This window comes from Poecilia reticulata, chromosome 14 (genome assembly GCF_904066995.2).
Source record: "Poecilia reticulata chromosome 14, P_reticulata-male-v2, whole genome shotgun sequence".
NCBI classification, from domain to species: Eukaryota; Metazoa; Chordata; class Actinopteri; order Cyprinodontiformes; family Poeciliidae; genus Poecilia; species Poecilia reticulata.
This window is the reverse complement of record NC_088843.1, coordinates 21,920,371-21,936,590: the sequence shown is the minus strand read 5'-3', so window position 1 is coordinate 21,936,590 and position 16,220 is coordinate 21,920,371. Positions and strand designations below refer to the sequence as shown.

General features: G+C 37.1%; 1 protein-coding gene and 1 long non-coding RNA gene across 4 annotated transcripts; both read left to right on the top strand.

Moving 5' to 3' along the window:
• Positions 1 to 395: 395 nt before the first annotated feature.
• On the top strand, positions 396 to 5,357 carry LOC103476354 (hepatitis A virus cellular receptor 1 homolog). Its single transcript, XM_081615754.1, has 7 exons — positions 396 to 951; positions 1,357 to 1,704; positions 2,256 to 2,324; positions 3,484 to 3,548; positions 3,765 to 3,849; positions 4,751 to 4,883; positions 5,017 to 5,357. The coding sequence occupies exons 1-7, from the start codon at positions 918 to 920 to the stop codon at positions 5,048 to 5,050; spliced, it is 768 nt and encodes a 255-aa protein (XP_081471880.1). The 5' UTR covers positions 396 to 917; the 3' UTR covers positions 5,051 to 5,357.
• A 982-nt stretch (positions 5,358 to 6,339) lies between these two features.
• Positions 6,340 to 14,122, top strand: LOC103466164 (uncharacterized). 3 transcript variants are annotated; one of them, XR_014090927.1, is made up of 5 exons: positions 6,340 to 6,408; positions 9,754 to 9,811; positions 10,698 to 10,773; positions 10,935 to 11,135; positions 12,320 to 14,122. It is a non-coding gene; the product is annotated as an uncharacterized LOC103466164 (long non-coding RNA). The 3 variants fall into 3 exon arrangements; XR_014090928.1 differs by lacking the exon at positions 6,340 to 6,408 and adding an exon at positions 6,561 to 6,575; XR_014090929.1 differs by lacking the exon at positions 6,340 to 6,408 and adding an exon at positions 6,650 to 6,681.
• The last annotated feature ends 2,098 nt before the right edge of the window (positions 14,123 to 16,220 follow it).

The following is a 16,220-nucleotide window of genomic DNA, read 5'->3' as shown; positions in this document are numbered from 1 at the left end:
TAAAACATAAATAAATAGAATACATATAAAATGTTTCTAGATGCTAGAATGTCTTTTATGCATATTTTGTCCTCAGAATGTCCATGGATTAAATTCCCTGGGTTACAGCTTTACCTGACCTATAGAAAACAACACAGTGGTTTGGCAGCAGGTGAAGCGGCGTGGAGAGACACGGCGGAACAGACCGGAGCTCCAGAGTTGGTCTGGATATTCAGAAACTTGAACTGGATGGATGAAGAAGACTTCTGGATGGATGAAGAACTGGATGGATGAAGAAGACTTCTGGATGGATGAAGAACTGGATGGATGAAGAAGACTTCTGGATGGATGAAGAACTGGATGGATGAAGAAGACTTCTGGATGGATGAAGAACTGGATGGATGAAGAAGACATCAACAGCTGGCCAAACGGATCGGTCCTGATTCCTGGAGTGAGTTTGGTGGAGGCGCTCCAGGCCTGGAGAGTATCGGAGGGATGCTTCAGTTTTGGTTTGGGTTATTTAATATGAAGGACTGCAAGAATGACTGATTACTTTTTAAATTTTGGTTAGAGCAGTTAACTTTTGTTTACTAAACATACACATAAAATGTGTACTACCTGCACTACAAAGCTGAGGTGTTTGATTGTTTTTTCTGGCGTTAATTAGGACAGGCTGTTTAATCATGTGCAATCTTCCGTTTAAGCAGGGATTTGTTACAAGCTGTTTATGTCGCTTAGATGTTTATTAAAAGATGAGAGGAAGCAGCAGGTCTGGTTTGGTGTCTCCAGTTCCTGGAAGCTCTGAAGGCTCACCGTCCCTCAGCCCTCTCTACTTCCCCTCAGACCACTTTGAGGTTTAGTTCTTGTCGCCGCCCCGTGTGAAGCAGTGAGCAGCAGAGTTTCAGCAGCTGGTAGTCAAAACGTGCTGCTTGTTCATCATGAAGGTCGTGCTGCTGATCGCGCTGCTCACAGGTAATCATCCTGTTCTGATCTCATTAATGTTTTATAGACTAAAAGGAATAAATAACCTCTACAGGTTCTGCTGCCTGTTATAGTACTATTATAGGTCTGATTACATGGTTTAAAGCAGGATTTACAATGCTTTTGTTGTTTTAAATGAAGAACGTCCATCTTGTCTCTGAAGGTTCTGGTTCTTGTTAGAAACTTTCTCATGTCAAATCAGCCGCAGAGTCGAAGCTCTGCTGATCTCTGACATGTTCTTTAGAGTCTTTCAGACTCATCAGACTTTATGAGTCATTGAGGTCAATGATGACCATTAAATCATATTAAACCACTAAATTACAATAAACTGGTTTCTGTCTGTGAAGTGAGCCAGAGATGGAGACGTTTCACTGATTGTTAATCTTCTGTTTTCAGTGTCAGGATGTGACGGCAGGAGAGTTGTTGGTCAGACGGGTCAGAATGTGACTCTGCCCTGTAAATATGATATAAAGACTAAAGGAGCGGTGTATGTTTGCTGGGGTCGAGGAGAGATATCATCATATGGCTGCTACAATCAGCTCCTCTCTACAGACGGATATAAAGTTCTAGAAGAGACCAGAACTTCCAGCAGGTATCAGCTACTGGGACGACTGGATGAAGGAGACGTTTCTCTGACCATCCTCAACCTCACAGAGGACGATGCTGGAATATACGGATGCAGGGCAAAGATACCTGGATGGTTCAATGATGAAAAGCATCATGTTGACTTGACAGTTGAAAGAGGTGAGAAATCACAGATTTTCATTTAAATGTTTATTTTCTGAAGCCAGTTATCAAAAACTGGACAAAACCATCAAATTACAATTAAAATGTTTAAAGGATTTTGATAAAAAATATTCTAATTAATGAATTGCTTTATTTCCTAAAATGTTGTCAGCTTTGATGGGTAGAATTTCAAAGACTAGCAGCTAAAATTCTCCCTCTTAAAATTATTACTGGCTGTAATTTATGACTCAAACACTTTTCTTGTTTTTCAGTAACTACGTTAATATTTTATTATAAAAATAACTCAAATCTAAACATTAATTAAAGTGTTGGGCTGAGACACGCTTAGTCTGAAGTGAAACTTTTTAACTCGTTTAGGTAGAAAATGTCTCTTTTGCAGCTCAATCACTTAAATTTAGTTCCTAACTTTGGGATTTTTCCAAAATGTTCAGTAGAACATAATCTGGAAAGAAGTTTGTTTTGATTGAACCTGATGATGATGATGATGATGATGATGATGATGATGACGACGACGACGACGACGATGATGATGATGTGTTTGTGTCCAGCTCCGACCACCTGGACCCCATCAAAACCTCAGATGTCCTCAGAGAGACCAGCTTCTGCTCAGACTGCAGGTAGAAACTCAGCTGGTCCATCAGATCTGCAGCAAGAAGCTTGAGACTGCAGGGTCCACATGACTCAGTCTGATTAAAGTGTGAAACTTCCTGTTAGTAAAACAGGAAGTTGATTGTGAGAAAACGAAACATCAGAGCCTGTCATGGTTGTTCTGTCTGCAGAACTCTCTCCCTCATCTCTGCCATCAAGCATCTGATGCTGCTTGACTTTGAAAAAAACGTTGTTTATTTTAACATTAATACTTTGTCATTCAGTTCAGACATGACAGCAAAATTATGACTGATTAAACCTAATGATTTACCAAATAATGATTTAACAAATCTCTTTCTCTTTCCCCCCCTCAAACCATTTTATCATTACATAGATACTTTGTGGACATATGAGGAGGTTTTATAACAGGATGTCTGTGCATCCTTAAAAACTCTTAAATTCATGTATTTAAACTGAAGGCCTTAAAATATCTTAAATGTATTTTTTAAAGTGTAAGTTGGCCTTAAATCCATTCATCTCAGGCCTTATTTTTTGTCATTTGAAAACTATTTAATCTCTTATATTCCATGTAGTATTTTTGTTGTTGTTGTTTGGTTGGTTTGTTCTTGCTGGACTTTTCTGTCAGGCAAAAGTTTGAGTCGCACTCAGAAATCTTCATTATGTTCTGTTATTGTTGCGACTACCGCTAACTAGCTGCTAATATGCCCTTGCTAGCTAGCTAGCTATCATGGGGAAATCCAAGTTCATCGTCAGTTGGCCGGACGATGCTCACTTTTGTTGCCAAACCCATACAATGCTAGGTTGATTGTGTGCTCAAACACTCAGCCCTATCAGGGCTGACTGTTTATCCTGCAGAGATCCATATGCAGAGTTAGAATCACACAGCTGCTGCCCAGAGACACAAACAGACCAGAATGTCTCAGTTGATCTGCCCTGGAACGGCTAAAGCTCCCTAAGAAATGACAGGTTCTGATGCTACTTCATCTTTCAGTTCAATTCAAATGATCAACGTTCAATTCAAATGATCAACGCTCTCGCACTGCTGAGTCATCTGTTATTTTTAACCTTGCAAATTCACACCTTTCTACAAGTATTCACTACCCCTGATTTAAGACTTTGTTCACTCTGACAAGCTGTTCTAAAATCATCTGCTTTCATTTCCTCCAGCAGATCAGCTGACAACAGAGAGCCTCCTGACTTCCTGTTCTAATAGCGGCAGTTTCACAGAGGAGGTGAAACTCGATTCTGCCTCTAGACCAGTGAAATAATCCAACAGTGATGGTTTTCATCAGACATGTCACAGTTTTAAACCAGAGCTGATTTTAGAGACATTTAAAAACAGCAGTGCTTTTTTTCCCAGTCGAACAACCTGAAACGTTTATGAACAGTAATCGAACTGATCACTTCCTGAATGAGTTGATGATCCTTCATGTCTCTCTGATCAGCAGCAGGGCAGCATGCTGACTCTGGGTCTGGTACTGGTGGTTCTGCTGCTGGTGGTTCTGGTCACTGCAGTTGGACTCTTCAGTAAGGGTGAGTTTGCTGTGGCTGATTTAGGATCAGTCAAGGAAAAATGGTGAATGTGTGAACCTTTAAAAGGGAAATTACTTAAAATGAGAGCCAGTTATGCTTGTTGAACCCTGCAAACCGGATCAGTGAGATGCCGCTCTCAGAGTGTCAGAAGAACTGTCCCACCACCTGCTGAGCAACCTGGGAACGCCAACAAATGCTGTTCATTTTCATTACTCAGCAGTAACTGAGAATCAAAACATGGAGCAGCTTCTTCAGCCATAAACAAAAATTAGAAATTGGTGGTTTTTATCTTTCATCTCAGTTTTTGCTCTGCTGACTTTTTCTACTTTCCTTATGATGTGTCACTTTTTGTGTTTATGGCAACACTTGGATGTTTGCACAATATTTTTGCTCATTTTTTTGTGCGTTGTCCTTAAAGCTACTAATTAAATACGATCACATGCACACAAGATGAACATATCTGTCATCAAGCAGTGCTCTGTTTACAGCAGCAATAATGGCCGCTGGTGTCTATGGATGGATTTTAGAGTTGCTTTGGGCCGACAGCATGGTCACCAGATCAGAACCAGCTTCAGCCGTTGCTTATGTTGAGATTTACCGTGTCTGCCTTCTTCTGCTGCAGAATTATGACATAATTATCAGATAAAATGCAATCTAACTGTTCAGACTGCAGACGCTTTGAAAACTATCGGATGCTTATCTGATTTTGTTCTACATATGGTAGTGACATAAATTTGACTTTTCCTCGTTCTGAAAAGAATTGAGCCGTTCAGACTGATATGGGTCGCATTCGCCTGCAGTCTGAACGCAGCTTTACTAGACTAAATTTCCTCCTCCTGCTGCTCATGGTGAATTATGGCGGTGGAGGAATGGTGATCTGGGCTTGTTTTCCCCCCCACAGGATCTGAACACCTCGTAGTCTGTGATTGGACCAGAACGTCTTGTGTTTACCAGACAGTTCTGGAGTCAGAAGTGAGCCGATCCGTCCAGCAGCTGGAGAGGAAAACGACCACTGAGGCCGTTTACTGCTGCAGGTGATTGGACCTGCTCTGGGGTCACAGTTGGGGTCAATTATTTTACATTTTTAAAAATGTTTATGGTGTTTCTGTTTGTAGCCAGAAGCAGCTCAAACTGTGAGTGTTTGATTCTCTTTCTGTTCGTTTTTAGAAACTCTGAACTGTTTCTGACACCAAAAGGTTAAAGGTCGCCATTAAACTGAACCACTGATTCATTCAGCTTGCAGCCTCCACCTCTGGAGCTCCTCCTGGAAACTTTGATGCATCGTTATCGTCGTCACTCAGTGATGAGAGAAACCGGCTGAAACCTCAAACCTCATAGGTTTCGGAGTCACTTAACTCCCATGATGCATGAAATGAAACATACTATAAGGGAAATTAATTAATAATTCTTTGATTGCTGTTACAAAGGGAAAGTAAAGCCTATTTCTTTTCTGTTTTATCAAGTTGCTGGCCTGATTAAAAACCACCCACCTTGTTCTACGCTTCACACACTTGTATGGAAGCCCATTTCCGCCATGAAAAAAAAAAAAAAGCTAAACAGGAAGTCATAATTTCGACTTTCAAAGTCATAATTATGAGATTTAAAGTCATAATTTCGACTTTCAAAGTCATAATTTCGACTTTCAAAGTCATAATTATGACTTTCAAAGTCATAATTTCGACTTTGAAAGTCATAATTTCGACTTTCAAAGTCATAATTTCGACTTTCAAAGTCATAATTATGAGATTTAAAGTCATAATTTCGACTTTCAAAGTCATAATTTCGACTTTCAAAGTCATAATTATGACTTTCAAAGTCATAATTTCGACTTTGAAAGTCATAATTATGAGATTTAAAGTCATAATTTCGACTTTCAAAGTCATAATTTCGACTTTCAAAGTCATAATTATGAGATTTAAAGTCATAATTTCGACTTTCAAAGTCATAATTTCGACTTTCAAAGTCATAATTATGAGATTTAAAGTCATAATTTCGACTTTCAAAGTCATAATTTCGACTTTCAAAGTCGTAATTATGACTTTCAAAGTCATAATTTCTACTTTGAAAGTCATAATTATGAGATTTAAAGTCATAATTTCGACTTTCAAAGTCATAATTATGAGATTTAAAGTCATAATTTCGACTTTCAAAGTCATAATTTCGACTTTCAAAGTCATAATTATGAGATTTAAAGTCATAATTTCGACTTTCAAAGTCATAATTTCGACTTTCAAAGTCATAATTATGACTTTCAAAGTCATAATTTCGACTTTGAAAGTCATAATTTCGACTTTCAAAGTCATAATTTCGACTTTAAAAGTCATAATTATGACTTTGAAAGTCATAATTTCGACTTTCAAAGTCATAATTATGAGATTTAAAGTCATAATTATGACTTTGAAAGTCATAATTTCGACTTTCAAAGTCATAATTATGAGATTTAAAGTCATAATTATGACTTTCAAAGTCATAATTATGAGATACCGGAGCAGTTGGAGAGAAGCCTCCTTAGGATAACAGCGTGCTCCAGCTCCCAGTTAATATGATCCTAAATCCAAGGTAAGCATAATTATAACCTCATTATTCCGTAACATTTGCTATTGGGTTAAGAGTCAGTAAAAGGTCGGTTCGCCATTTTTTATTTTATTTGGTTATAGTTGTGTTAGTTAGTTTTGTGTCGCCATGGAAACGCCTGCAGACTGGCTTTATACGTAAACGAGTGAACTGTAAGTATCAGGAAAAAAGCTGGTGGATAGTTTCTGATTATATTCCTTCGTTTTAAATGCTTTTTGATCGTGTGGTGGTGTGTACATCGGTCGTTGTTTCAGCAAAGTGAGCTAGCTGCAGGTTAACCGTCAGAGCGTGCTAACCTTGTTAGCATATTTAACAGTGTTTTTTTTTAATTAGATCGTTTTTATTTCAGTGCGATAAGAAGTTCGTTAATGTACTCGAAAAATTCAACAAGTTAATATGTATAATTATTTTGTGGCATAAATACAAGCACTAGCTAGTAGGTTAAAGCTCACTCCACAGCTTGTTGTATGCACGTTTTGTTATGCATAATGTGATTCACTATATTCCCGTTAAATTGTTTTTGTCGATATATAGACAAGAGTAAAATATGCAAGTACAATATGCATCAGTTTTCAAACTGTTTTCTTAGCAGTTTTATGTACTTAAGCTAATGCTGGAGATCTACAGTTTTAGATTGACAATATTTCTAAAAGCAATTAAAAATAAGAAAAATTACGGAAGCGCATTGCTATCACGCAGGAAAAAAAAAATTCGAGCGCTATCACGTTATAACGTGATACGTATCTTGTTAAAACGTGATACATATCACGTTATAACGTGATACTATCTTGTTAAAACGTGATACATATCTTGTTAAAACGTGATACGTATCTTGTTAAAACGTGATATTTATCTTGTTAAAACGTGATAGTTATCTTGTTAAAACGTGATACATATCTTGTTAAAACATGATATTTATCTTGTTAAAACGTGATACGTATCTTGTTAAAACGTGATATTTATCTTGTTAAAACGTGATACGTATCTTGTTAAAACGTGATAGTTATCTTGTTAAAACGTGATACGTATCTTGTTAAAACGTGATAATTCTATGTCCAGGAAGTGGCGGTATTATGCTAGGCTAGTACAGTGGCTGACATGAATTGGTCAGGTTTCCCTTCATGTTTGGTCTACACGGATATGGATGCTGCTTTGCACTGTGGTTAAAACCATTAATAGCATGCTACTCTGAGCAGGATCCTACACAGAACGGGGCTGCACAGAAGGAAACGTCAGTTTGGTTCTCTAGCTGTGGCGACGTTCCTGACTGTCTGGATCGAAGCTGAAGTTGGCTTTCGATTGTAGCTTCTGATTCGGGAAATGGCTAAAGAGCGATTAGAACGGAGGCTCAGATGTATTTGCTGAACATTTTCTGTAAAACATTTTTATTGAACAGTACAATAGGTGCATAACGGCAACGGCTGTTCGTAACCAAGCAACCAAAATAAACAGAAGGCTAGATAGTAGCAAAAGACAAAAAATTAGATCCTGTTAAGCATTCTTCAAAATAAAAGACTTCCTCTCTCTTCCATTTTGTCAAAATAAATCATAAATAAAGCTTTGAATTTAATTATTTTTCACATCACCTTTTTGTAATTATGTACAATCAAGTTACATTCAGTAAATAATAATAAGCATTTAAATTATACTTAACATATGACTGTAATTAGGTAACTCCGTCCATTTTCTTTACACCCTTGTACGTTAGTGGGCTCGGGAGGGGTGTTGGTGCCTATCTCCAGCTGACATTCTGGGCGAGAGACGAGGTACACCCTGGACAGGTCGCCAGTCTGTCTCAGGGCAACAAAGAGATACACACTCACACCTAGGGACAATTTGGAGAGGCCATTTAACCTGACAGTCATGTTTTTGGACTGTGGGAGGAAACTGCAGTACCCGGAGAAAACCCACGCATGCACAGGGAGAACATGCAAACTCCATACAGAAAGACCCGTGCCAGGAATCGAACCCAGAACCTTCTTGCTGCAAGGCATCAGCTCTACCAACTACACCACTGTGCAGCCCTGTAAATAAGTAACTAATCATTGAATTAGATTTAACATGCAAGTGTTAAGAAATCACCTGATATGCTTTAAAAACAAACATACATCGACACTTCAAATCTGGAGTAGATTATTCTACGCCAGTGGCAGAATATTTCAAACCTAGTTTGTGATTTGTGAAACCTTTATCTGAATTGTGAAACTTCAAACATGAGAGATTTAAAAACCTTTTCGTATCTGGAATGCATTATAAATGAACTATCACATTTACAATATTTGTTATTATTTTAGCCTTCTGTTATCTTTCATTTTTTTGTCCTAGAGCACCTGCCTTTCTGTTTGGCTATTGTTTCTTACAGGGATGCATTTTAACTTGAGAGGAAGTCTTTTATTTTGAAGAATGCTTAACAGGATCTAGTTTTGTCTTTTGCCACTATCTAGCCTTCTGTTGATTTCGGTTGCTTGGTTACGAACAGCCGTTGCCGTTGTTCAGCAAGTGTACTGTTAAAAAAAAAGAAATCTGAACAGAAAATGTTCAGCAAATACATCTGAGCCTCCGTTCTAATCGCTCTTTAGCCATTTCCCGAATCAGAAGCTAAAATCGGAAGCCAACTTGACGTTTCCTTCTGTGCAGCCCCGTTCTATTTAGGATCCTGCTCAGAGTAGCATGCTATTAATGGTTTTAACCACAGTGCAAAGCAGCATCCGTATCCGTAGACCAAACATGAAGGGAAACCTGACCAATTCATGTTAGCCACTGTAAAAGCCTAGCATAATATCGCCACTTCCTGGACATAAAATTATCACGTTTTAACAAGATACGTATAACGTTTTAACAAGATACTTATCACGTTTTAACAAGATACATATCACGTTTTAACAAGATACATAACACGTTTTAACAAGATACTTATCACGTTTTAACAAGATACATATCACGTTTTAACAAGATACATATCACGTTTTAACAAGATAGTATCACGTTATAACGTGATATGTATCACGTTTTAACAAGATAGTATCACGTTTTAACAAGATACATATCACGTTTTAACAAGATACTTATCACGTTTTAACAAGATAGTATCACGTTATAACGTGATATGTATCACGTTTTAACAAGATAGTATCACGTTTTAACGTGATATGTATCACGTTTTAACAAGATACGTATCACGTTATAACGTGATAGCGCTTGAATTTTTTTTTTCTTGCGTGATAGCAATGCGCTTCCGTAAAAAATAGAAAAAACAAGGAACTTAAAAAATCCCTAAAACAAGCAGGCCCTGTTGAAAATTTTAACTCTTTAACTTTACTCAACTTTCAGGATACCTACAAAAGAGACAGAGGAGGTTCCTTTGACCTGAACCTAAACCTAAACAGAGGTAAGTTGCAACTCTTGTGAAAATCCAATTCATAATATTGTCTGTTTAAATGAAAGTAATTAAGATCAAAACTAAAATCATTCTGATTATGTTCATGTATTTCACTGTTTTATAAAGATGAGAATTTCATTTTGAGAATTGATCAACCATTAAAATATTTTAGGGGAAAAATGTAAACAGAACTTTCAGACTTAAGCTCTACAATTTACCATTTAGTTGTGGAAACACTGGTAGAGTTTTCTTTATTACTTTTATGTAGTTTATTTTTGTATTGATTTATTATTGCAAATCTGCACAGCTGTTTGGTTGTCTATTATCTTGATTTTTTTAGCAGGAGCTTGAGTTTGAAATACAGTTTCTATCTGCCATGTAGGGTTGGACAATAAATCAGTTATATGTATCACAACACACACGTGATCAATATCAATAGATAGTAAGTCTGATAGAATATTCAATATATAGAATATTCTCTGAACTCTGATCCGGAACCATATACCATTCTGGAGGATGTAGGCAGAGTCAATGCTACTCAACCTCTCAAGGCTAGCTCAGCTAGGTTGATGGCATCATTTAACTCTGGTGAACTAACAACAAGCTGTGGAGTAACTTGCGGAGCAGCAGTTTTATGTTTCACCACTGTGCCTCATAAATGTTTTTAAAAAACATTATGGTGTGAAAGCTGTGTATAAAATGGGAAAGGTCACATCACCAGTTTGGCAGTATTTCAGATATTTAAAAAATTAAAAAAATATTAATATGAACTAATGTATCGTTAAATGTTTTTCAGTAATATCATCCAGCCCTACTATCATGTTCATAATAAATCTTTTGCAATGTTATATTTTATTAGACATTATTCATTAGTTATTGTGTGTAATTCTCACAGGATGGATGAGATATATGACTTCTTAAAATCACGGGATGTTTCAGAGGAAGTCATACAACGACTGCAAAAGGATAAGGTAGCTAGATTGCTAAGGAAATCAGTACATTTAGAAGTTATCATACAACACTATTATAGAGACATAGTGAAGACAGATCAGTTTTATCATGTGACTGTTTTTAATGGGTTTTTCCCCCATTTTTATAGGTTAAATAACTGTTTTAACATTTTTTTTTCTAGATTGACTCCAGTGTCCTTCTGCTCATGACAGATGAGCAGCTTAAGGAGTATCTCCCATCTTATGGTGACCGACTGGCACTTCTCGGATATTGCAGACGAAGGGAAAATGATCCTGCTGGCCGGAAATCAAAACTTTTTGACCGATTGAGAGCCAAGATTTCAAGGAACAAAGGCAACAATCAAAAGCAGATCTCAGAAAATGTTAGCATCAGAAATGCTCAAAAAGTGTTCGAAAAGTTGAGATAGGATGGATGAATTCTCGAGATGGGAAGTTTTTTCAAGTTCGGACAAAGAAAGGTGGTGGAACAAGAAAAATTGATGTGTCAAAGGACTGTAGAAAAATGAATTAATTGAGAAGGCAGTGGGTTTGTTTTTTCCGTCTCAAAGAAATTCACAGGGAAGAATTACAGATTTTGAGGTTGACATGACAGATTTTCAGGAACATTCACTTGATGAACATATTACTGTTGGAGAACTTTATGAGCAGACAAAACTCCCGGTTTTGCGATTTTACCTAACAACCAACAAGAAGGACACTGGCACTGACTCAGAACCAGTCAACCTCAGTGGAAATGACCAAGACACTTTTAGTTTTTCTACTCGCTCTCAGTCTCAGTCTCTACTGACTCAATCCAAAGCACCAGACAGCATTGATGTCATATATGTTGGAACCAACAGTGTCCTGACAAACAGCAGCAGTGATAATGTTCACCTAGTTTACTCTCCTGATGACATGGCTGATTTGTCCAATGTCCAAGAGCTACATGCAGGAATCAACGGGGACATTTTAGAAGACAGTGGCACTGTCACCTTTTTCACAGGACACATTTCTAACACAGATAGTCTCAGTCTTGATGACACCCTTCCTCTGTCTCCACAGCCATCTAGTCCAGTGCTTTCTTCTTCACTAATTGATTCTTTGAACGAGCCCATTGTTCAGAGAGAAGGGATTAAGAAAATCCTTGTTCTTCACCGTGGCCAGATCCTGAAAGAACTAATTTCACATTTTTGTGATCCAGGTGTCACTCAGGAGGACATATGCATTCAAGTGGTGCTTCCTGACGGAAGGCGAGAAAAGGCTATTGATGATGGAGGAGTTTTGAGGGATGTCCTCTCTGAGTTTTGGCAGGACTTTTATGAACAGTGCACAATGGGCAATAACTTTAAGGTGCCCTACTTGCGTCATGATTTTGGACAGCAACAATGGGAAAGCATTGGCCGAATTATTGCCTTTGGCTGGCAAAAACAGAAGTACCTGCCTATAAAACTTGCTCCAGTAATACTAGAACAAGCAGTTCTTGGTTCTATAAAGAGTCCTCTTGTTGATAGCTTTTTAAGGTATGTTACAGAGTACGATCGAATGATGTTTGAATCTTGCCTTTCAGATTTTCAGAGTGTTGACAGAGAAGAGCTTCTGGAAATCATGGATATCCATAACTGTCGAAGAGTACCAACAGGTGATAACATTGAGCTACTACTTGAGGAACTTGCCCACCAAAAGCTCATTCAGCAACCTGCCTTTGTTATTGAACAGTGGAGCACTGTCCTTTCCCCGCTGAAGTCAGAGATGGAAAGTATTACAGCTGCATATGAAAATCTCCAGCCAACATTAAGAAAGGTTATACAGTCAATTGTATACCCTGCAGTCATGAATGCACAGCAGAAAAACATCAGCAAATATTTAAGTTCTTATCTCAGAGAATCAGACTCACAACACCTGTCACTTTTTCTTCGGTTCTGCACAGGATCTGATTTGTTTCTTCAAAAAACTATCAGTGTTAGCTTCACTCAACTTCAAGGTATTCAGAGACGGCCAGTTGCCCACACATGCGGTTGCTACCTAGAGTTGCCAGTTAATTATGATAACTATCCAGAGTTTCGACACGAAATAAACAAGGTCCTAGAAAGTAGTGTATGGGTGATGGATATAGTGTAACAGACATCAGCTGAAGAACATATGAGTTTAAGGAATCTTTGGTAACACTTTATTTGAAGGGGTGTGCATAAGACTAACATGACACAGTCATAAACATGACATAACTCCTGTCATGAACATAATGAAGTCTTTATGAATGTTTATGACTGTTGTCATGAAGTGTCATTCGGTAAATAATGACACTTTTTATGCAAAGTTGCTCTAAAGGCTGCATTAAAAGTTCATTAAAAATGCCAACTTTGCATGATTTTGTAAATTATGATAATTTCATGCAAAGTTGGCATTTTTAATGGACTTTCAGTTTAACTTTTAGAGCAACTTTGCATTAAAAGTGTCGTTATTTACCGAATGACACTTCATGACAACTGTCATAGACATTCATAAAGACTTCTTTATGTTCATGACAACTGTTATGTCATGTTTATGACAGTGTCATGTCAGTCTTATGCACACCCCTTCAAATAAAGTGTTACCAAATCTTTTTGTATTAAACTTTCAAAGTTTAGCATTATCTTAACAGTTTTTTTCTACTTTTTGCAATTTATTTTTCTCTGGAGTATTTATAAGACCTGCAATGTCTCAGTAGGCACTTTCCTACTAGTGTTTATGTTTTTTTTTCTGTTTAAGTTCTCCAAAGTTAAAGTTTAAAGCATAAATTTAAGTTGGCCGTAAAATGTATTTTCTCAATATTTTGGGTTTAATAAATTTAAAGATTTGGTATTGTTACAAGAATTTTTTTACTTTTAATAATTTTACTTGGCTGAAAAAGCTGGTTTATTCCGCAATTAAAAATAAAATATGGCCGCCACGCTTGTAAACAAGCAGCTCTTAGTTGTATAAATAATTTATGAATAATTTCAGATGTTTTGTTTCTTATATTAGTCACATAATTTAAATGTTCAGTGGATGAACATGTTGCTACTCTGTTTGAATGTGGTTCTGGGAGAAATGGAGTAAAGTGTTTTATTTACCCTTATTCCTGAAAACAGTTCTTTTGTTTACTCAGCATTTTATTCATATTTTGTTATAAGTAAACATAACCTTAAAATATTTTCAGTAACAGATTGGTGCCATTACAGTTACTCAATATCAGATTTAACCAGAAAACTGAAAAAGAACACTTTTTTCTTTCTTTTTTTACACCTTGAAGCATTGTCATTATCTTAAAGAATTACTTAAAAAACTCAAAGGTGTCTGTAATGGCTATGTAGAGACTTTAATTTTGAAGTACAATAAACCACTTTTTCCAGTTTATATGTGTGATTTATTTGGGGTGGGGGAAGCTTTAAATCAGCATTGGGTTGCACACCTGAAAAATAATGAGGTTTCTACTGCAGTTCTCAATTCCTTTATTTCCTGTTTAAGAATCAGCATAATGTTAGAACTGTAATGCAATGATATTGATAATAAAGGGAAAATATCAAAACCAAAAATCATCTGACCATACTAGTGCAATGTATCAATATATTTTTCTAATGTCAGACTTATTTTATCAGCTCAGCATGCATTGATCTTATTTTAGTGTCTCTTCTTGTTTACAGATCTTGTGAATGGTTTTGACCCATATTTATTCTGGTGTAACAATGTGTTAAAGCAAATGCAGGCACTCTCAGAATGTCATCAAATATCTACTGAAGTCCAAATTAGTGATGAGGTAGCAAACTGTCAACGCAACAAAATGTTTTTACATTTATCACTGCAGCTCCAAATCTCTGGTAATCAGCTGTCTGAGTCTTATGTACAGATCAGTTGTTGCAAACACATCATCTGTGACATCCAGGTTATGCTCTGAAATCAGGTCCACACAAATACTGAAGACATCTTCATCGCATGGAAAGTCTTTGAAAACACAGTTTTCCAAGCAGGCTTCAACCCTGTTCAAGTCAATGCTGTGTAGATAGTCTCTGGTTCCATACGCCTGAGGTACTGTGTACATTATGAATGGTCGCCCATGAGGACTTCGTGAATTGTGTGCTGGACGTATCCTGTGGTGGTCCCAAGCTGAAGCAACTTCATTTAGTTCTTTCTAGAAGAAAACAAAAACCCGACTAAACTCATAGCTTTGAAATAAGCATTCAAAGTAAAACGGAAGTGTGAATCTAGCATGACTGCTATTTATCCAAAAACAGGGAAGTTTAAGTCAAGCAACTACCCAAACATGCAATATTAAAATGTGCTATTAATTTAGTATCATACTCAGAAAATAAATCTTTGCACATTATAACCACTTTATAGCAATTATAAATATTTTCAATAGGTGAGAAGACAGAGCAGCTCAAATCAAGCTCACCTGTATTATGTGGAGAAAACAGAACTGAATCAAGGCTTTGTCCAAGAAGTTGTCCGAGAAGTGACCATCTGCTTTCAGTTTGTCAAAGAGGTCCATCCAGAACTGGATACATTCACTTCGCAGGGTCAACCACCATCTTTCAATCCGCTGATTTCCAGTGCTTGGACCAGATATTACATTATCACTTTCAGGTTGATCTTCTGTAAGATGCAAATATCTTTGCATGCCAGCTGCATTAACATTTTCTGTCCCTAAATCCACTCTCAGTCTTTCAGGACAACCCTCAGCATTAATCACTGCATCCATGAAGTATCCAGCAATGACTCTTGGATCATTATTTGTTTTGTATGCCTCAAGCCATATCAGCCTTCTGGAAAAACCGTCAATGCAACCATTGATCCCAATTCCAAATGGTTTCAGCTTATCATAGCCGTCCATATGCCAAACATAGTTTGGACCACGACTATAGTAAATCCGTCTCCTCAGTCGATTTCTTGACCTTAGGTCCACTCCTTCACCATCTAGTAAGCGTAAAAGGACTCAAACTGTTTCCCTGTCTGTAACAATACCATTCATCCAGCATTTTTGGTGCATCCATCGATATCCGTGACATTGTCCAGAGGTTTCAAGTTGCTGACGAATGAAAGCTGCCACTACACTCACATCAGTTTTGTTCTTTCGGCGCCAAAGTTTCTTCTTATTAAGAATCCTTTCTAGTGTCCTCTTGCTAAGAATAACCCCATGAACCTCAGCCAGCAAAGCAAGAATTTCATCATTGGTTAAACCACATCTGAAATACTCCTCAATTTGTTTATAATCCATTAAAAGGAAAAATCTGTGTTTTACTGGTTAGACAAATCAAATGGAATACTGTGTAAATCTCATACAAGACAGCATGTCTACTTTTTTGGAAAAGTGGAAATTATGACTTTGAATCTCATAATTATGACTTTGAAAGTCGAAATTATGACTTTAAATCTCATAATTATGACTTTGAAAGTCAAAATTATGACTTTGAAAGTCGAAATTATGACTTTAAATCTCATAATTATGACTTTGA